This window comes from Ochotona princeps, chromosome 8, assembly GCF_030435755.1.
Source record: "Ochotona princeps isolate mOchPri1 chromosome 8, mOchPri1.hap1, whole genome shotgun sequence".
NCBI classification, from domain to species: Eukaryota; Metazoa; Chordata; class Mammalia; order Lagomorpha; family Ochotonidae; genus Ochotona; species Ochotona princeps.
In genome coordinates, this window is record NC_080839.1 from 76019242 (window position 1) to 76040983 (window position 21742).

Consider the following 21742-nt stretch of genomic DNA (forward strand, 5'->3'; position numbering starts at 1 on the left):
TCACAGAAAGAGTAAGGTTTCCTTCAGTGGCTCTGATTCTGATTCCTGTGCATCTTACCAAGGAACTGTAAATAGGAAAGCATTTCAATCATCAGCATAAAACACTCTTTAAAAAAATAATACTTCAAAAAGTAAAGCAAAATCTGTCACCAAAATAATTCTCTTGCTTTTCACATTGTTCTTTGCTACAATAAATTTCAACAGCCAAGAGGCTCTCCTTCTATCAGCTTCAAGAACACCACTCAGATTAATACTTTCTCACCTGCGCTTAATTTGAATGGAAGAGGCTGATTTACAAAAATCAATTACTCATAAATTCTAGTGCCTGAGATGCACAGAAATAAGCCTCCTGGGACAATCCAACACAGACAGCCTTTGAATAGCCCAAGGACAGTTGTAACTGAAAGAACGTGAGGAAAACCCTGGCTCAGTAGCCCAAAAGTAATAAATAATAGCAGCCAAGAATACAACCCGATTCCTTCACGCCGCTAGCACTCCCGGCAAGACCCAGCGTCGCAGGGACTTGGCCGAGGACATGTGGTCAACAAGGAGCTCGGGAGGCTGGCAGAGGCCCACCCGGCCTCAGTGGCATTTACCGTCCTTTTGGTTTAAGGCAGTGGAGCTAGACACAGCGCATTCTAAATAAAACATCTGCCGCAGGTGCATTAAGGCATAAATATGCCAGCTTCGCGAAGGTCACGAAACACGGAGCGACCGGGGATGAGGGGGAGGGGGATGCGCCAACGCCATGGGCCATCTTGAACCAGAGGCCTGGGCCTGGCTCGGGCAGAGGCGGGCGGGGTCCCCCCACCGCCCTTCCTACCAAGAACCGTCCCTGTCCCGCCTTCCTCACACGGTCCGGTCCTCAGCCATGGCGAGGCGGCGCCGGGCAGCCGGGAAGCAGCGCCCAGCCGGCCGGGCCCAGCGCCTCAGCCGCGCACAGGCGCCCCATGGCGGCCGCGGGCGCTGACGGGACGCCGGGCGGAAGTGTCTGCAGCTTCCGTCAATCAGGCTCGCAGCGCCACGGTGCCCTCAAGCTATCCTTTAATGGCGACAGTCAGGCGGAGAAGAGGCGGAGGCGAGGCGGAGCATGGCCGAAGCCGCGCGCGGCCTCACGCCGAGGCCGAGTGGACGTCCTGGTTCTCGAAGGGCGGCGGCGGCTCCCGCCAGAAGGTGAAGTTGCTGAAGGTGTCGGAGCAGGGGAAGTCTGAAGAATGGCTTCTTCTCAGCAGAGGGAAGACGTGGTCGACCACCTCACAGAGCCGCACGTACCTGCGGGAAGAACGGCGTGGTCAGCGCCCGGTGCCAGGGCACGGAGGCCACGGCCTCCTTCACCCAACCTCGGGCCTCCCTGCACGGTTACACTGGCAGAGCCGGTCACGCACAGGCCGGGGCACAGAGGAAGGCGGCCGATGCACGCACAGGTGACGGGGCCGGCCACACACGCCCCGGCCGGGGCTCACAGCCAGCCCGAGGCTGCGTCCATCCTGGGCACACAGCTCTCCGAGCCACCACCTCCTCCGCTGAAAGGGAGGAAGATGAAGGTAGCCAGGCCCTAACAGGAGAATTAAGAGTGCCCCGAGCGATCCCGTAAGGTGGAACGGGCACTCTGTGGACCCCCACTCTGCCAGGATCCTGCCCCTGCAGACCTCAGGCGAGAGCCGAGCAGATTAAAGCAGCTTTCTCCATGCTCCGTCCAGTGTCCCTCCCCCTGCGGCCTCTGCAGTCAGGCCAGGCCCCTGCGTGAGTGTCAGAGCCTGTAACGCCACTATGCCTCCCCAGACCACCAGGCACCTCGAGCAGAGTGGTTGGGCCACCTAGGCCTCCCACTCGTCCCCAGACGCCACCGTGACAGTCACCGGGCCCCTCTCCAGTTCCAATTTGCTAAGAACCCAAAGGCATTTCGAAATCCAGACTCCAAGAATTAGTGTGTTCTGAGGCATAAAACAGCTCATGAAACAAGGACAAGTGTGTGTGTTTAATAAAGGGCCTTCGAAGGGCTTAGGAGGGTGGCATGCCTGCACAGAATGGGGGAAAACCAAAAATTATGTCTTTCCTGGGGATTAAAACAAACAAATTTTTTAAAGGCCTCCTGGCTATCAGGCCTATTTGTTTGTGGTTTTGTGGCTGTGGGAGGCACTGGTCCCCAGGGGAATGGTTCCCTGCCACACCACGGTAGGCACTGGATCCGGACCCCCTCTGCTCTTGGGCTCTCAAGGGCGGGGCTGAACTCCGCCTGGGGGCTGGGCACAGCTCACGCACAAGATGCTTTGACCCAGAGCGGGCCCATCCAGCACAAGACGTTTCAGACAATGGTTCCTGGCTCCAAAGATGAGGCATCAACTCATCTTAGAAGGCCTGTGCCCAGGTGCTGGCCTGGTGGTACAGCAACTTAAATTGTCACGTAACACACCAGGGTACCATGTGAGTACCAGCTGGAGTCCCAATTGCTCCACTTCCAATCCAGCTTCTTACTAACACACCCAGGAAAACAGTGAAAGATGGCCCAAGTGCTTGGGCTCCAGCCATCCACGTGCGAGACCCGGATGGAGTTCCTGGCTCCTGGCTTCAGCCTGGCTGCAAAGCACTCCATCAGGCTCCTGGGGGGTCACTCAGGCCACAGGCTCGTCCTCAGACAGACCCAAAGAAGTAGTCTGCCGTGGATGAGGCTGGGTGACAGCCGTCGGCCTGGGCTGATTCCACCGAGACCAAAGCTCCCATCCTCTAGGAAGTCAGGAGACCAAACCAGCATTTAAAAACAATATGTGAAGAGACTCAGGGTTTCTCATCTTTAAAATATGGTCCCATTTCTAACGGGCATTCTAGCCTTTCAAAGTTTCCTTGGCAAATCTAAACTACTGGTTCTCAAATTCATTCCATTCCATTCTGGTGGCGGAATCCAACCAGTAAGCTTAAACTGCAGACCCAGAGGACTAAAAGTTTAAGTTTCCAGGCAAAAGGCAGAGTCAGTATGTGCCTGTGCTCGTGGGCTGAGAGCTGGAGATGGAGACAGTGTAGCGCCCAAAGGCGCCCTGGGAACAGGAGGGAGCCTGCTCAGGAGCACGGAGCAGGGGGCATACTCACGACGAGATGTTGGTCTTGGCGTGCTCCTGCACCAGCTCTCCTTTGGGGTTGACAGTGAATATTCTGTTCAGAGACACTCCTACTTGCTTATACGAATACACGTCCTAGATTTAGAAAAGGAGATTTAAAACGGTCATTAGGAAAAAAGAGGTCATTGTGGCAATGAGTGAAGAATATTTCTGCCTGGGTGTATTGTTATCAACTCCCCACGAACCAGAGCTGGGCAACGAAGACTATTCCCCTGTGGGACACAACTCGAAGAGTTGTCCTCCCTAGGTCTCGAGTCCTTCAGCTGTTCAGGAGCTGAGTTAAAAAGCAGGCACCCTCCCTCACCACCTTCAAGGCCAAGGTTCCTGGAGGCTGTTCTCTGGCCCATTTTCCCACTTCAAGAAAATCTGTTGTGACTGGTCAAAGGAGGAGAATTTCTGGCCAGAGCATGAAACTCAACTTTGTTCTCAAGAATACCGAGATATCCAGGAGACGTGAGCAGCACCCCAAAATCTCCAAGCACCCTCCCACTACCTGCAGTGACGCCAGATTCTAAACAGCTGACCCACTGAGTTCCCTTTTATAGTTGGCATTGGATTGAGGTACCTTCTAATCCCATTACATGCTCCAGCTTTATTTATTTAACAGATAACTGGGAATTTGGGAGCTTCCAGTCCCACATTCCAAGCTTCAAACCCACTAGCTAACCTTCAAAGAAATCTAGAGATCAAAAACAATTTTTCATCTCCTTGCCTTTAGAGATACAAGCAAGTAACCATTTACCAGCTTATTTCCTACAGGATAGGAACCTGACTACACACATCAATCTAGACTTTCAGGTGAGTGGGCTCACAAAAGAGCAAATCCCAGAACTTTCCAAAATACAGTACTTACCGCAGGTCGGTTTCCAAAAGCAGCATAAAACGGTTCTGTATTTGGGAAAAACAGGTTCTTAATGTCTGTCAAACACTGGACTTTAAACTTCTCTGGTTTCTTTTCAATCACTTCTCTGTTGAAACAAACAATAATTGATCAGCAAAGAGTCATTAGCATCAAACTGATTTTTAAGTCAAAACTGCCTGAGGGGCTAGCATGGTGGCCCAACAGGCTAATCATCCATACGCAAGCACCAGCATCCCGTACGGGTGCAGTTTGGTGTCCCAGCTGCTCCACTCCCCATCCATCCCCTGCTTGTGACCTGGGGAAGCAGTAGAGAAGGGCCCATGTCCCTTGGCCCCTGAATCACATGGGAGACCTGGAAGAAGCCCCAGGCTCCTGGCTTCAGATTGGCTCAGCCCTGGCCTCAGTCAATACAACTATTTGGGAAGTGAATCAGCAGAAAGAAGACTCTCCAACCCCCACCCCACTGAACCAGCCTTTCAAATAAATCTTTAAAAAGCACCCTTTCACCAACAGACAAGACAGTCCAGAAACAAAGCCACGTGTCATTAGACATTTGAGCTGTGGGGAGGGGACAATAAACGAAGCTGGGACAGAGGAAAACCCGTGTAAGAAAAATAAAACCTATTCACACCCCTGCTTCATTCTATCTAAATTAACCAATTCCTGGTAGATTATGGACCTAAATGTGAACAAAAATACCTTTAGATAAGACACAGGAGATTGTCACTGTGCCCTGAGTCAAGGAAGACTATGATGTAACATACAAAAAGCACAGACCACAGTAGAAATGTTCCACACATGGAAGCAGGAATTGGCATCCCTCAAAAGCTGCAAAGCAGGAAAAGATATTTGCAGCATTCACACTATGTATATAGAATATGTACCATGCTCTTCCAAATAAGAAAGAAAACAAAGACTTGGCACAGGTGCCTCACAGAAAAGGGGACCCATGGGGCCAATACACATGTGAGAAGAGGCACTTCACACCCAAGGAGCACGTCAAGCCCAGGAGCCTAAGAACATGTCGGCAAGAAAGTAGCGCCAATGGAACACTTTTCATCTGTGCTTGGATGCTAACCTGGCTCTTCCACTGTGGGAAGCAAGTTGGAATAACCCAATAAAGCCAGATACGCGTGGACTCCGTGGCCCAGCAATTCCACTCTTATGGATAAAGCCTGGGGCAACGATGGTATGTGAAACACACAGAAGAAAAAATCTAGAAAGGTCTCAAGCATCCATCAAGAATGGAGCTGATAAATAACAGTGGCAGGGTAGAAAACCACACAGCAGAGACGTAAAACCAAATGAACTGCAGTTGTACTCAATCTTATCTTGGGAACAGCACATTGGGAAAAAAAAATCCAGGAGAACTGAAGAACTCAGGATTTTCTTTTCTATAAAGTTGAGACACAGTGGTGATAAAACTATTGAGAAAAATAAGAAATGAAGAGAATGAAATTCAGGAAAATAGCAGCTCGCAGCACCAAGGAGAGCAGGGGGAACTTGGGGTGTAAGGTCAGCTTTCTTTCACTAGGCCACAGGCACCCTGGTGGCCACTGTGATGATCCTTCATGCCACGCATATAACTTAGGGATATTCTCATGTACCTAGCCATTTCAATGATACTGTTCATGATGAGGAGGAAGATGGAGCACTCACTGAGCTGTGGGCTCAGCATCCTCCTTACCACTAAAACGTGGGCTATGCATTCTACAGCTCAGGATGCTGAAGGATAACACTAGTGACTATACAATGATAAGTCTCAAACCACAGTCCACCAGGGCACTCCACCCAAATTCCACTGCCTGTTTCAGCCTCTCCCTGCCCACCTCTGTCACACATGCACACATGATGCCTCCTGTGGAATGGGACACCAGGGAGGAAGTGGCAGGGTCGCCTGGAGCATCCACTGGGAATGGTACCCTGCTCCCTGGTGGATCCTGTCCACCTGGTTATCTTCAGTTCCTGATCTCCCGCCTCCCTTCACCCCCAAGGTGATTTTTCCAAGTCTTCAGGGACCAACCAAGCTGCTTTGGGAAGATTTTCTTCTTCCCAGAGCCAGAGAGGCCACGCTGGTCCCAGCCCTGTCCCCGACCCTGGAAGCCTACAGCTGCCAAGGCTGCCCTGACCCGCTGCCTATGGGCTCTGGTCGGCCTCACCCTCCTGAGCCAGGTGGATGGCTTGCTGCGGCTGACCATGCTGTCCACTGTGTCACCAGAGCCCCTTTCTTTGCAACTCACAGCAAGGTTGAGGACCTGGGGCAGCTAAGGTGTGCCTTGCTAAGGAAGATGGTTGGTGCTCATGGCTGAAGTGCCCAGTGGTTCTGGACAAGCCACAGGACAGCCACCAGGGACACCTCTGATCCCTAAGGGGATGTCCAAATGGTGGCATTTCATTGCTCCGAGTTAATTTTTCACTGGGAACAAGTAACACATTGTGGACAATGATATATAAATGTCTAAATAAAATGGATCACGTTTGATTTACTTTTTAGAGTAGGGATGTCAGAGTGACGCTGAGCACCTCTGCCCGAGCCTGGCCGAGCCTGTCCCTCACTCATGCTGCAGAGTGTTGTGTGGCTGACGGTGAGCAAGCCTCGCGACACACCTCCAGTGCAGTTGGGATTTCTGACAACTCCGAGAACTTGAGATACAGCAGGCGTCCTCTTCATTTTCACCCCAAAACATGCCAAATCTCCATGTGAGAACTCTTACTGCTACTAGGGGATTAGTGCCGGGGGCAAGGGGAGGGGGACCCTTCGCTCACACAGAACAGGCAGGCATGTTAAGGTTTCTCTAGCTCTAAAGACAACTCAATAATCCACACGGCTCTTCAGGACCACCAAGACCTTCCCACCACTTGCACAGTTGGCAGCAGCAAGTGGCATCTGGGGTCCTCAAATTCAGGTCAACTCATGCCAAAGCCTTGCCCAAGGTCTTACAAACAAAGATTCACCATCTACCTTTAGCAGGAATCCAGACCCTGAAGCTGATCATGAAAAACCTTGCACTAAGTGCAGTCAGCCCTGGGGATGCCCAGGGTTTTTCACCCCGCCCCATGGGAGTTCCCTGTCCGTAGGGATGGCATGAGGACATTCAATCAGCAGGAGGTCCACAGGGGGACCCGTCCAGCAAGGCCAGGTTGATGCAGCAGTGGGCGGGTTCTCTGAGACATGAGGCAGGAGTGGACTCTCCAAGAGCCATGAAGACTGAGGAAGACGGGAGAAGGTACCCCAAAGAGGTGGACAGCAAGTGCACAGGTACCCAGAAGGGAAGACCAACTGCAAAATGCAGACAGCTCGGAAAGGCACGCTGAGGGAAATGGGACAGGAGCGGAAGCCAGGGCAGCTCCCAGGCTTGGACTGTAACCACACAGCCTTGCTGAGCCATGAACGGTGTGCTGGGGGCCAGGCCTGAAACCACACAGCCTTGCTGAGCCATGAGCGGTGTGCTGGGGGCCAGTGAGCGGTGGTGCTGGGGGCCAGTGAGCGGTGTGCTGGGGGCCAGTGAACGGTGTGCTGGGGGCCAGTGAGCGGTGTGCTGGGGGCCAGTGAACGGTGTGCTGGGGGCCAGTGAACGGTGTGCTGGGGGCCAGGCCTATGCTTCCCACGGTGTTACTGTTGTTTTCCTCTGGTGACCACTAGGATATGGGTTGGAGACCAGGTCAGCAGCCATTCTTGCAAAACCTGTGATGGGGATGACGAAGAGGACCAAGCAGCCCCCAGATATGGGCACGGTACCTGTGCAGAGCAGAGAAGAGGCTGCTGGGGCTGAGCAGCAGCGGCCCCTGTGGCAGCACCGTGCCACGCTCGTTGACCCAGTGCAGGTAGCCCCGTGTCATGTCTGCCATCCCGATGGCGCGTGCAGAGCAGTAGAGGAACTTGTATCCATTCCTGAAAGACAGACAGACATCCCTGGTCAGCGGCCATGCGGAGCCCTCATCTCCCTCTGTCCCCCGACAGACCGAAGCTGTGTCTGAAAAGTCACCCTTCTGACTGCCCACACCATTCTCCTAGTGAGAAACGAGGCAACGTCTGGATGCAGTCTTGAAAACTAATGTCGCTCCACACACCTTAGCAAACGGCAGCACGGCAAGCCCAGGTAGGAGGCACAGGCCCCAGGCTCCTGGGCTTCCGTGACACCTGGTCCCAGCACCATGGACCTGCATCCCAGCACTCCCAACAGCCCTCAACACCCTTCCCTACTTCCACGAGGGTGCCTCACAGCCACCCAAAAGCACCAAAAAGCACAAGTGCACAGTCAAACCCTTCCAGGGCTGGCTCTGCTCCCAGAGTCTCAGTTCTTGCCTAGGCAGGAACCCTGGGCCTCCCCATGCCGGGCAGCGCGTCTGCCGCAGCTGTTACTGCTCTCTGCTGGCTCACCTCACAGGGCACTCTCCACTCCTCCTACTGGCCCTGCTCACTTCCACACCGGGCACCCTTGTCGGTGTCCTTCTCCAGGCTTGGACATTCCCCTTTTCTAGGTCTGCACTCAAACCTCTCTTCAGAAACACACAGGCTCCTTCCTCAGCCAGGCACTGGCTTTGGACTCCGCTTCAGTCTCCCTCACAGCATCATCCACGAAGTCCATGACAGCACGGACCCTGTCCCGTGCCTGGCCACAATCCGAGCTCAGGGACACCTGTCAGGTGAATGAATGCCAGCCACCTGCTTCCCATCCCACTGAGCGGGTCTGTCCACTCTACAGCCCATTGAGTGCCCCACCCGGAAGATCTGGTGGCCAGAGGGTTAGTCTTCATCACTCTGGACAGGAAAGCATCTAGAAATACCAACTTGTTTAAAATCATGATTTGCTTCTGCAAATCAAGTAACCTTTTGAATTAAACATCTCTGTATTTTAGCTGTCTAATTAATGCAATCTTTGAAACAAAAATCAGTATTTCTGAATATGGCTCTTTACATTAAAGTCCTAAAAGCTGCCACCTGCATGGGCCTGAATGCTAATTCTGTTCAAAATTTGATTTTCAAATACATGTTCATCACCAGAGCTTGGCACAGAGCTGCTGCCGCCATGCAAGCTTTTTGCTTCAAAGGCCACCAGGCCTTAAGAATCAGTCCCAAGATGCCCTTGTAGGCAGAAAACACTTGTTGGTGGCATCAGAAATGACCCTCACAGAACCTCACCCGATCAACAGACGCTTCCTGCAACACCCACATTGGCCACACCCCATACTCGGGGGTGCCCCTTGCAGAAACATCCTGTCAGAAGGACAGCCAGTGGCAGGACACACCCCAAGGGCCACACCCCCTGGGGCTTCCTCAGCCACTCTCACGAGACACTCTTATACCCAGCCCTGGCAGGGTGTGCGGGGTGTCCCACAGGAGCAGAGAGCCCTGTGGGGAAAACTGACCACCCAGACTCTGGACAGGAGACAGAGCAGGCATGGGACGTGGGACAGGACAGGCCTAGGGAAAGGTGCTGCCAACATGTGTGGGTCTGCCCTCAGTCCTCCACTACCCTTGGCAACTGGCCCAGAGCACACAGGGAGGAGCAGTGCGTGTCCATGCTCAGCTCAGCTTCACCTCTGGTCCCAAATCCCTCCCCGGCTCTGGACACACAGTCCCAGCGAGGTGGAAAGGTGACCCTTGCGAGTACTTTCCAAGGTCAATTTCTGGGCTGGAGTTTCTTAATACCAACATGGGAGACCAGCACCTTCAGGTTCAGCAAGGCCACAGCACAGCATGGCAGGCAGGGTGCCTAGAGCACACCCCAGTCATGACGACCTAAACAGCTCCAGTCACTGCCATGTCCAACCTGGGGAGGGCTTCTGCTGGAAGGAAAAGGGACCCCAAGACCCTTCTGTGGTCCCAGAAGGAAAACAGCACCTCCCACGCTCAAGGGAGGCCCTCTCAGCCTGGCCTCCGGGCCCTCTGCCATCCTGGTCCTAAGAGCAGGCCCTCTCAGCCTGGCCTCCGGGCCCTCTGCCGTCCAGCTCATTCCTGTCCTGCTTTCACTTTCCTCCTCCCCACCCTCTGCAAGGACCCTCCCCCTTCCATGACCTTTCCCCTGCACCACTTCAACTCCCAGCCTCTCCTCTGCTTCCTCTGCTTCCTGCTCCCCCCCCCCCCGCTTCCATAGGATCTGCTCCAGTGTCACCATTTCGTCCAAACCCTTTTAAAATGAGCAACTTGTCACCGTCCTGGCCTGCCGCCGCCAGTTACATGCAGGGAGCTAGCTCTGCAGATCTGTTCCCACGCGATCACAGCTCCTTGAATGAACAAGCCACTCAACATTACTGGATGCTTGCCGACCTCCATGCCCACATAGTGCCTGTAGCATCCCCTGTGCGTGGCAGGGGCGTACCCCGGATCCTGGCTAGGTCCTCTGAGCCCTGAGATACGGCAGCAGTACATACACTTGCACGATTCAGCCACACGGTTGGCAGATAGCGAAGCTACTGGTGACCTAAGAGATCATCTCGTCTTTTCTCACTGCAGAGGAGAGGAATCCACAGCTTAGGGTGGGGAGCAGACTTGGCCCAAAGGCATTGCTTCCAGAATGCAGGCCCAGCTCCTGATCAGATTCCATGTACCACATCACCCCAGCTTCCACTGATAGAGAGCACTGACTTCAAACAACCCACAAGACTTCAGGGGAAGGTGCAAGACACCTGCTGTGGGCAGGAGAATGGACAGAGCCCAGGCGATCTGCTGATGGCTCCTCCCCTATTGCACATCAAGCCCGGGGTGTCACTCGGCTCAAGCCAAGTCTGTGTAAAGACACTAAGTAGTCCTGCTCACTGTGTCATAGAGGCACTGATGCCTGGTCAAATGACCATAAAAGTCAATGTCACATAGAGGTGGACAACCAAAGTGACGCAGAGAAGATGACAAGAGTTGGCTCAAGGCATGGGTTCTGACCCAGAGCAGCTTGCTGGGGACTGCAGCATTTGGGCCAAGCCTCCAAGGTTGCACAAACACCAACAGCGAAGACCAGGGCCAACGGCCCAGGAGGCCAAGGCCATCACACCAGCCAAGGCAGGGAGACAGACAGGGAGCCAGAGCAGGCACAGCCCGCTCAGGCGGAGCAGCAGGACCTCAGCCAGCACGAGGCTGCGACCTGGAACTGCCACCGCCTGAGGAGCTCCTGGAACTGCCACCTGCCTGAGGAGCATGCATTTCTCTTCCTGTCAAGTGATACGTATGGAGGCCCTGAAGGCCATGGCCAAGCTGTATCTGAGGGAGGCTGCTAACGAATCACCTCTGCAGAACACCGCACGGGTGCCAAGGATGACAAACACCAAGTCTCAGTCTCCATGTCCAGTTACACCACATCACCCAAGAACTACCTACCAAAGGATGAGGCAGCGTGTAGACATCCTGGCCGATGGCTGTTACTTGTTGTCTACCAGCCAATCGGGTAGGGATGATCAGGGTTACCTGGGAAATTACACTTCTTTATTTCCCACGAGGATCTCCCTTCTGGGAAAATTCTACACACACACAAGCAACCAGGTTTTTTTCAGTGTGACAGTAAGGATGAGAAGAAAGACCGATGTTCCCAAGATGACCGCGGGCTGTGATCTGCTCGGCATCCTGACCCAGAAGGGTTTAACTGTTTTCAACTAAAAATAAATGCACTTTCCAGGGTCAGGCAAGTTGCGGCAGCCCCCGAGTCCATTCATCTTGCTAAAAGAAAGGGCGGCTGCAGGAGCTCCCGGGGGCAGGCCGGCACACTAGCTGCCTGCAGCAGTAACGCTGGGAGAAGCTTTCCCGGGTGAGTCAGCAATATTGATTCCATCTTCCCACCTGGCCCGTTCTATGGCCGGCAGTCCTACTGGTGGGTATCAACTTCTCAGCGGCACCTCCCTGGGTATGCATGTGTGGCCACCCTACTTCCACACGCAGCAGTACACGCCATAGGTACTGCGTGTCCACACGGGTTCCATCATGGCGGGAGACAGCACACGGTGGGGAAGTAACCGCCCTGGAGCTGGCCGCAGCAGGACTAATGAAGTGCAGCACAGCCACAAATGACAACTGTGAACAGCAGCTGTAAATACGGTAAATCTGACCCAGACCAAGGCAGGAAGATGGGATGTACAACTGTGTGATGTGAGAGCTGAGTTTTTGAAGCACAGCAAGACAGAGCCAGACCGTGCAGGGGCTTCCGCCTGGACAGAGTGGACTAGCTTGGCAGCAGGGCAGAGACTTTCACACTTTCAGTGACCTCGGCCTCTTCTATTCTCCCTCCCTGTGAAGCAGGTACAACTTCCCTGACACTGTTAAAGGTGAGCCCTAGAAGAGTCAAAGCCATGAGCCGGACACCAATGAAGAAACCAAGGCCCATAGTCCCACGGGCATGTCGGGTCCATTCTGCACGCCCCTGCTCCCAGCTGGTCACCATGTCTAGTTCATAAGAACCCCGAGCTCCTGCCCCAGGTCAGCCACCCTACAGGCAGCCAACACAGCTCATCTACTTCATTCACCTGCAGTACAGTTTCCCAAACAGCTTCGGCCACTCACCCACTCCACACTCCCACCACCCGTAGAGTGGGCCAGCAGGGAACACGCCAGGTTGGGCATCAGGGCCTAGGCGTCCTTTCCTGACATTCACCCTGGGTGTAACTCCCTCCCCACATCGTTGCCCCTAAAGCACAGGGTGACACCAGCACCACCCAGCTCTCAATGCACAGGGTGGAGGGTCCACTGATCCCAGAAGGGGGCTTGCACCCCACGAGCCAGTGTGAAGAATGGAGAAGCCCCGGAGGCAAAGCCAAGCAGGAGCTGTGCCCTGAACACACTCTGCCTTCACAACTTTGAAATCCTGTCACTCTCATGTTCACTCCACTCATCTCCACATCACTCATAGCGCCATGCACTGCTTCTCGGGGCTGCTCGGAGATCTCAGTGTGGGTGCACAGGAGGGGCCTGACCCACCGCAGCAAGCCGAACTCCCCGCTGTGGGCCTCACGGTGCCTGCTGTCCCACTAGTGCATGCCATGAAGCCAGGACGCAGGTGCACACCACATCGGCTGGCTCGCAGGCCTGATACCACCACTCTTCACAATCAGCAACATTCACAATGTGCTTTCTGGCTCAGCACACACAAACTTCCATTTCTTCGCCTGGTCACCTGATGTGCCTGGCTACCCTGAATCCCTCCTAAGAAGGCCACCCCCTTCCCCCTCAGCATTTCCTTCGCTTCTTGGTACTGAATTCATATTTCCAGGTGTCTGGATGTACCATGCACCCAGGATTTGCCACGGTAGCCCACCCACTCCCACTGCAGCCCCTCAGTATAGCCACAGCCACCTTAGCAAGCCCTCAAGTGCCTGACAGGAAAGAGTATGGCGTGCACCAAGCGGGTGTGGAGATGGCAGCCAGGAGCCAGGAGCCAGGAGCTGGGAGTCGGAACTCTATACTTACTGGCTTACTTTATGATATAGCTTCGCAATGCCCTGATGGGTCCAATCCTTCCCAAGTGTGGGCAGAATGTGGCCCAGAGTATCCGATCTAAATAAAGACAAAAACAAAAGAAACCAAACAAAAACATCACCACATCAGGAGGGAAAGTCCGCTCAGATTCGTGGTGTCATGAGCAATGGTGAATGAGACTCTGAGGACAGCCTCCCCAGGTCATCAAACAAGGATGTGCAGAGACAGGCAATGCCCCCAGAAGAGAGAAGGGCACCTCCCACCTGGTCCCAGTGCCCCAGGTCCTTGTCATGGGGCAAGGTCTTGGGGTGATGGGGTCTTCTGCACCCATGGCAGAAGACCACGCCCCATACAAAAATTCACCGGGCCCTGAAACCAACCACTGACATGAAAGAACTCAAACCACAGGAGTGACTCTGACGACACCAGACACGGAACCCTGAAGGTCCCCACTGCTGCTACCCTGCAGGAGTGTGGAAAGGGCCAGCTCCAGGCCCGAGGGCCCCACCTGGAGGAAAAGAAGGCTACCAGGGCACTGGGTGGGCAGGACCCACCTTGTGATGGTCCCGTCAATGTCTGAGATGATGACTTTGTCGTCCCAGTCCCACAGGTAGATGGTGCCCTCACAGCGGCAGGTGCCTTGGTACTGCGTGGTGACACTGAAAACCACGTCATTGGGGCCGTTCTTCAGCTTGAGGCTTTTCTGAAACATGAACAGTTATTAAGACCCCCAAGAGCAGGGCCTGGACTGGCGGGTGACCGAAGCCGAAAGTACAAAAGCTATCCTAAACAACGTTTCAGCCCAGTCACACACTTGTCTCTAGGAACGCACAGGCCAGACCTAGGAAGTCACACCAGGTGCCACCGCCAGGATCCGCCGCCTCTGGAGTGTCTGTAACATTGTTCACAGGTCACACAAACTCCTCAACTGAAACATCAGATCCCCAGAAGCTCCAGTGCTGCCCGACGCTGCCTAGGCAGGGCCAGAGCCCATTTCACCGGCCTTCCCCATCGCTGCGGGCACAAGCGGCCTGCATGTCTGAGAGCTGTCTTCCCCCATGAAACACCATCACAGCCGTGCCAGCTCTCACTGCCTCTTAGCACGCACGCCTAAGACTTCATTCACACAAAAGCAGGAATATTTGCTCATGTGCTAACGACGGCTTGAAACAGGCACCAGGGACAGAAGGGAACTCTGTAAAACAGCCTTCCCACACCTGAGGGGCCTTCACAAAATTCACGAAAAATATAGATCATGAAAAACAAAAATGACGTCTGGATTTCAAATAATTTTGTGCCAATATAAATGTTATCTTTTAGTTCCATCTTCCATGAACTTTTCTGAGCACTCTCCCGCACCGCTCAGACAACGACGCTATGGCCCAACAATTCCCCTGTCCATCCCAACCGCTGGCTCCCCACCAACTGAGTGAGGGGTGTAACAGCCTTAACAAACATCTCTCTTGATGCAAAACCACCTCAGAGAGTCACTGTGGTCATCCCTCTCACATCTCGGGACAAACCCCCTCAACCAGGGTCATCCCCCCACAACTGAAAATGGAGTGAGAGAAAGGCTGCCCCGGGAGGCCAGCCTGAGCAGGTGCTGAAGTCATGGGGTCAGAGGTCGTCAAAAGGTAACAGGTGCACTCTGATGGGAAAGGTGGCAGGATGTAGAAGCGGGAGACACATGAGGACCCTCAAGCCAGCCTCAGAGACAGCACGCTGTGACCACAGGGGGACAACAGGATGGCGAGGAGCCAGCCACGGCCACGGTGAGGCCCACTCACCAGCTGCTCTGACGTAAGCCTCAGCGTCTTCTTGTAACTGACATTGGACAACAGCGGGAGGTGGCTCATGTTGGACAGCTTGGCGGCTGCATGCTCTTCATCGCTGGAGGATGACTCGTGCTTTATTCTAAAACACACAGTGATGTCATCGCCCATGAGGAGACATATCTAGGTAGCCACTAAAAAGGAATCAGCCCCAAAAATCAATGACCAAGGTGGTCGGGCCTGCCCCTGTGTTATCTCTGGGATGGTCACTGCCCAGTGTACCACCAGCACCCAGTGAGCCCCCGACACACCTACCACCTGACTCACATGGGGGCTGCCTCTCCATGCTGCCTGTCCACCACACCCAGTGAGCCCCCGACACACCCACCACCTGACTCACACGGGGGCTGCCTCTCCGTACTGCCTGTCCACCACCACGCTGCTCTTCATGGAAACGAGTGACTAGCCCTAGGCCTGAGATGCTGCTGACACTCTTTCTCTTCCCCTCTTCTCTCCCAATTAGGGGCCACAACCCAGCATCAGGAGTCTACGCTTCTACAAGGCCAAACTCCTCAGCTCCCTGCCTGTGAGTGTCCTCTGCCAAGCACCATGGCCTGTCCACCTGCACGACCCACAGGCGATGCCCCAGTCCTGCTGGGGGGCCCAAGGCACAGTGCAACATCTGCCTGTCTTCTACAAGCAGTGCACAGAAGGCAAATGTAGAGCTAGTTGCTCCCTATGGAAACTCACCCCTGAGCAGCAATGGCACTGTCTCCCAAGGCCACTGTCCCAGGGAATGCCTTACACATGCTTGAGACCGAAGTTGAAGGCTGCAGCTGCCAAGCAGGCAAGGCCCCACCCTTCGTAGCACCGCCTTCCTGCCAAGCTATGGCTGAGCACAGCCCAGACGTACAAGCGCAGGATTCCCAAAGGAGGAGCTGCACAGCTCACAAGCCCCTCCCACTCAATACCAGGGTCCTCTCGACATTGGCCTCCTGCTTTCCAGCCCCTCCCCACCTCCAATAACACAACCCACCCCAGTGGTTCATAGAAACTGATGACCAACCAAACCCACTCCCGAGTGGCCTCCATCATCTCACATGAAGCCCTGGCTCCTCCCAGCACCCAAGGAATGAAACTCATTCGCCAGGACACACTTGCCCTGTACCAGCCATTAAACACACCACCACCCACCAAGCCCTTGCTCTGACAGGCCACAACACAGTGCCCCAGGTTGAAAACACGGGGGCAGGGGGCAATTCCTGCAGTGCCGCCCTGGGAGCAGGTGACTATGTCATAGTGGACAGACAGACAACAAAGGCTAGGACTGTGGGCAGGCCACAACAGGGCTGAGTTCCACATGAACAGAAGGGCCCCGTATTACTGTGGGCTGAGCCCACAAAGAGTGCAGGTGGCCCAGCAGGTAGCATGGGTAAAATCAAGAGTTTCAGGATCAAAACAGCTCAGGCTGCTTGACCTGGGTGGGGTACATCACTCCTGTCTCTGTTAGCCTTCGTTTCCTGCTCTTAAAATGCAGAGGCACAAACTGCACTCTCCACCAAACACTGGGGCAGCAGCAGGCAAGGAACAGCCCAGAAGGAAGTGGACCGCATCCCTTTGACAGCACAGCGCAATAGCTGGGATCTGCACCTGCCGGGATGCCCACAGTGTGCCATGCCTCAGGGACATACCCGAAGGTAAACTGGGGCCAGCGAACAGTCACCCGAGGCTGCTGCCTGCTGGACTCCACCACCGCCACCCAAGCGTCTCCCGTCCCAAGTTCAGCCCTGCCCCATCGCTGCAAGGCCTCATGGGACACTGCATGCCTTGCGCCATCTGTGGAAAACACCAAAACACCTGGGCGGGTGCTTGACCAGCAGCCATGAGCAACAGCAAGTCAGCACCTGTCGCTGCACATGCTTCCAACTGCCACCTTAACTCCCTGCTCGGTGACAAGCTGTTTGCTCAATGTTGGCACTTCCGAGGCCATCCTGACAGTCGGGCCTGTCGAGAACATTCCACAGCTTTCATCTATTTCTCACTCAACTGCTTAACTATTAAGGAGAACCCAACCACATCTACTTGACAGGGAAAAGCTTCCTCCATCAACTGTTGAGAAGACTGCCTCGCCAGCCACCCACGGGCAAACCACACACACACACACACACACACCCCACGCATGCAGACACTGGGTTTGGGAACAGCCTAGTGTCCTGCGGGCCCCATGCTGCCCTGCTTCACCCCTACCACTGCCTGGGAGAGTGCAGAAAGCACAGTGACCATGCCCTTGTCAGCACCAGGCCTTGTGTGCCTGACCTCAGCAGCAGCTACCATGCTACCTTCACACACGCACCTGCAGACTCAGGTCCATCCGGCCCTAGGTCCACGACCGGCCTGTCCCAGGACGGAACAGGCAGATACCCCACCTTTGGCCCTCAGAGTATATTTCAAACAGTACCTACCAGTCAGGGCTGAACACGCAATTGCAGGGAGCCACGCGGCCATCCTCCTCACACCAAGGCTCCTGCAGCACTGGCACCTATGTGGTCAGACTGTGCACAGCAGGTCACCTCCTTCAAAGCCCCTCATGAAAGGGTAAGGATGGGGAGAGGGGAGTCTATGGCCCCAGCCCGCTCTCAGCTTCACTTCACAAGTGCAGACAGCGGGCGGGGACTAGCCAGGGACTAGCCAGCCAAAGATCCCACAGAAGGCCACGGGATGACGCCACTGCTCCCCACCCTGCCCTAACACTCCCTCTCCTGTTTGCACACAGAAGGTTCAGAGAGGAAGGCCAGAAAACAGGCCATCTCCAGTGCAGCGCAGCCCCAGCTTAGCAAGTGTTAACTTTCTAGAGTGAGGGGAGGGAACTTATTTCCACAGCACAGTTGGTGCCATCACCTGTGGTCATGGCCCTCTTCTGTCCATGAAGGGCCACCACAAGGTCACGGGCCAAGATCAGGAGGAACACTGCCCATGCGCCATCGAGCAATCACATCTCCCTTGCAGGTCAGCTACCTATGCGAGCCAGAGACTCCTTCCTCTTCACGTATCTGAACGTCAAATAGACCCAAAGAGACAGACAGAGCTCCCAGCAGCTGGCTCACTCCCCAGATGCCCACAGCTGCCAGGGCTGGGCCGGGGGCCAAGGCTGGACCCAGGTCTCCCATGTGGGTGGCAACAGCCCGGTGACTAGAGCTGTTGCTGGCTGTCTGCCAGTGCAGCTGGAGTCAGGAGCAGAGGCGAGAGCCACATGCAGGGTTCTGAGATGTAGGGCATGGTTGTCTTAATCGATCTCTTTTTTCTCCTTTTTAACTTACTTACTTTTGTGTTCTTTGAAAAGCAGAGACACAGAAATAGATCGAGAGAGAGATCTTTCATCCACTCTTGCACACCCCAAATATCCCACAACAACCACGGAAACCAGAACTCAGACTGGGTCTTCCATACGGGCTACAAGATCCAAACACCTCAGCCATCACCTGCTGGCCCAGGCTGAGCATTAGCAGGAAGGCAGAGTCAGACACGGAGCTGGATTCAAGGCCAGGTGCTCTGAAATGGGCGGCAGGCAACCCAAGCGTGCCTTAACAATGCTCCAGAGGGCATACATTAGCAAGCTCTCTAGACCAAGCACCCCACCACCACGCCCAATCTCCACTGTTTAAACCAAACAACACAGGCAGACTGCTCCAAGTCACTGAGTAAACGGCAGAGCCAGGGCTGCGACCCAGGCTGACCTGGGCCCTGGCCTGGGAGGGCTAGTCACCCCCGCATGCCTCCCTGGGACCCGCGCCCTGCTCCCCGCGCTGTACCTGGGGGCCATGCCGAGCGGTGACGGCTGCTCTCCGGTACTGTGGCCCTTCCCCACCAAGCACTGCTCCGGCTTACTCTCCTGCAGAGGAAGGAAAAGGAAGAGTGATGCTAACAGGCAAGAGAAAGCATCTGCAGTGGGCACTGAGACCTGAGTTGGCGAGGCCCCCTGCCCAGGACAGCACCAGGAAGGTGGACCCGGCCCCAGGGGCGGCCTCCTCGGGGAACAGCCCAGGAGGCTCCGGGCACGTTGCTGCTGCCACTTTGCCGGGAACCATACATGAAGATGCTAGAATTCTGTTTGAAGTATGAGTCTGTTTTCCCTCAGTGTTTGTGGCACCAAACCAAACTCCTCATCTCTGCAGCTTACACGAATGTTTATCAGGGGGCTGCAGGATTCCCAACCCAGCCAAAACGTTGTCTTCTAATTGCTAATAGAAATGCTTGAAAATATTTTCACACCACATTTCTTTGTGGAGAAGCAGCCGTCTCATCTTCAAGTCTACACACTCTAAGTAGGAAAACACTCCCTGGACCTATGGGCAACCGAGCCGGCCCTCTTCCCGAGCCAAAGAAACTTGGCCAAGCCACGTCACCGCTCGGCCTCGGTCCCTCCTCTGGGACAGCACCCCAATGCTGCTCCCAGTACTAAAGGAGACGTTGTGTCTGAACACGAAGCCCCCGGCTCAGAGCGAGCAGGTGACAACAGAAACAGGCACCAGTTCCCACACTTCCCTCCCCGTCACAAGACACCAGACGGGAAAGGCAGGAACCAATGGTTTCCAGGGAAAGCTCCTGGAGATCACAGGCTCGGGAGAGAGTTTTCCGAGTACCACTGGACTGCTTCAAAGGGGGCAGTGAGTAATGTCAACAACGTGCAACCTGGTGACCGACCATCTTAACACACACTCACTGAAGACTCGCTTCCAATAGTTTTCATTTTTTATAGGCACACAAATGACCAATGTTATCATATCCAGTGTTTATTTATGTACTGAGACTTTGTAACTAAGGCATTTCAACAACTAACAATCCTTTATCACAGTAGCTCACACACATTTACCTGAAATAAAATCTTTTCAAGATTAAAAATAAATATTTAATTTTGTAAGTGTCCCTTTCGGCATACTGGTACCTGCTCAATGATAACAAGTCCATGAAGTCTTTGCAATTTATTTCTATCATAAGTTCTGGAATATTCTGCTCTCCAGAAAGAGAACCGAAAGCCCTTTAAGTCCACTATAGGAGAGCATAAATGCTGCTCTGGCTCCTATGCCTTGGAGGTACCATGGCAATCCATAAAACTCAAGCTATCAGGAAGTGTCAAAACACACTCCTAACTGGAGAGCACCTGCCTTCCCATAGCCTGCCTCTGAACTAACAGCACACGGAGGTCACGTGATGACTTCCATCAGCAACTTGACTGCGGTCCTGGGGCTTCTTCAGACCACATTCCAAAAGCAAACACTGTCCTCCCAGGCACACCCTGTCCCAGCTCCAGCGAGGCCACCAGGGGACAACCAGAGGTCAGAGCCCTACATGGCCTCCGCTTTCACAGAATTTAGGGTCTGTAAGGGAAAAGATGTCAATCGAATGATGAGACAAATGAGTGTATAAAGACAGATAAAAGTTATGAAGGGACAGTTCCCAGGCAGAGCTAGCACAGGCAAGAACAGGGGACCAGCCTAAGCTGTCGGAAAAGGCCACGTGAGCCGCTGGTGCGTTAAGTGAAGGGTTCTAGGGTGGAATGGGCTGTTAGGCAGAATCACAGAGGGCAGCAGGGAAACGGCGACCCTGAGGCTGGGCAGGGAGGCGGGGGCTGGCCCAGGCAAGCCCCACGGAGCCCAGGAAGGACGCTGGGTGCACAGTGAGACCCTGGGGGACCACTGGGAGGTCTCGTCTGGTCTGGCTGCAATCTGAACGATGAGAAGGGAACCAGGGAGAGTGGAGGCAAACAACCTCCAGAAGCTACCGGGTGGACAAGGCCTGCTGGGAGCGCAGCGAGCGAGCCCAGGGCAGACTGCGGACAGGGGCAGCTGCTCCACCAACAGGACGCCAACCCTGCCTTCTGTGGCGTCAGGGAGGCAGCTGTTAAGGAAGCCACGGGCTGGGAAATGACATGAGACGCCCAGGGCACCCACCCTCAGTTGCCGGCGATGTGGCCATGGGTTCCACAGAAACTGTGGCTCAGAAATAAAGATGGACTCATGTGCAGGGGGGTGAAATCAGGGCGAAAGGAAGAGGCCTGGGGTGGGGGAAGGGAGCCGAGGGACCAGGAGCCCGAGGTCAAGCACAGACAGGGCTCAAGAAGCAGCCTGAGGAGCCGCCCAAGACCTAAAGGGGACGAAGACATTCGTAGAGATGGAACCAAGGATGGCTCCGGCTCGCGGCTTCTGCTCATATCCGCATCCCGGGCCCACAGCAGCCTGACCTCGCGAAGTGTGCCGAGCCCACGCGCTGCTCCGTGTCCCACACTTACCTCCTTAATCGTGGTATTTCTTCCCCTCCAGGAGAACCACCATCTTCCTCCCTTTTTAGGCATCTTATCTCGCATGATGGACTCCACTGTGGCCTGTTTTAAATGGATGGTAACATAAATAATGGAACCAAAAAAAAAAAAAAAAAAAAAACACCATCTCGGCACACCTGAACCAAACAAACACATGGGCAAATCAAAGATCAAAAAAAAACAAATCACAGAAATCAACAACATACTATTTGTGGATTAAAAATTTTAGAGAAGCAAAACCTAATGGCATCCAAAATGACATGAAGGTAACTTAAGCATGAA

General features: G+C 54.3%; 1 protein-coding gene across 4 annotated transcripts in view; it reads right to left on the reverse strand.

The window, feature by feature from the left end:
* Positions 1-1076: 1076 nt before the first annotated feature.
* LPIN1 (lipin 1) overlaps positions 1077-21742 on the reverse strand; it is a 45321-nt gene continuing 24655 nt past the window's right edge. For all 4 annotated transcript variants that reach the window (XM_058668271.1, XM_058668272.1, XM_058668270.1 and 1 more), the window contains 9 exons: positions 21431-21523; positions 18954-19033; positions 15160-15286; positions 13927-14075; positions 13364-13450; positions 7715-7867; positions 3967-4081; positions 3085-3188; positions 1077-1272 (listed from right to left, as the gene is read on the reverse strand). In XM_058668271.1, coding sequence (XP_058524254.1) covers positions 1113-1272; positions 3085-3188; positions 3967-4081; positions 7715-7867; positions 13364-13450; positions 13927-14075; positions 15160-15286; positions 18954-19033; positions 21431-21523 — 1068 coding nt within the window. In that variant the 3' untranslated portion in view covers positions 1077-1112. The remainder of the gene's footprint in view (positions 1273-3084; positions 3189-3966; positions 4082-7714; positions 7868-13363; positions 13451-13926; positions 14076-15159; positions 15287-18953; positions 19034-21430; positions 21524-21742) is intronic.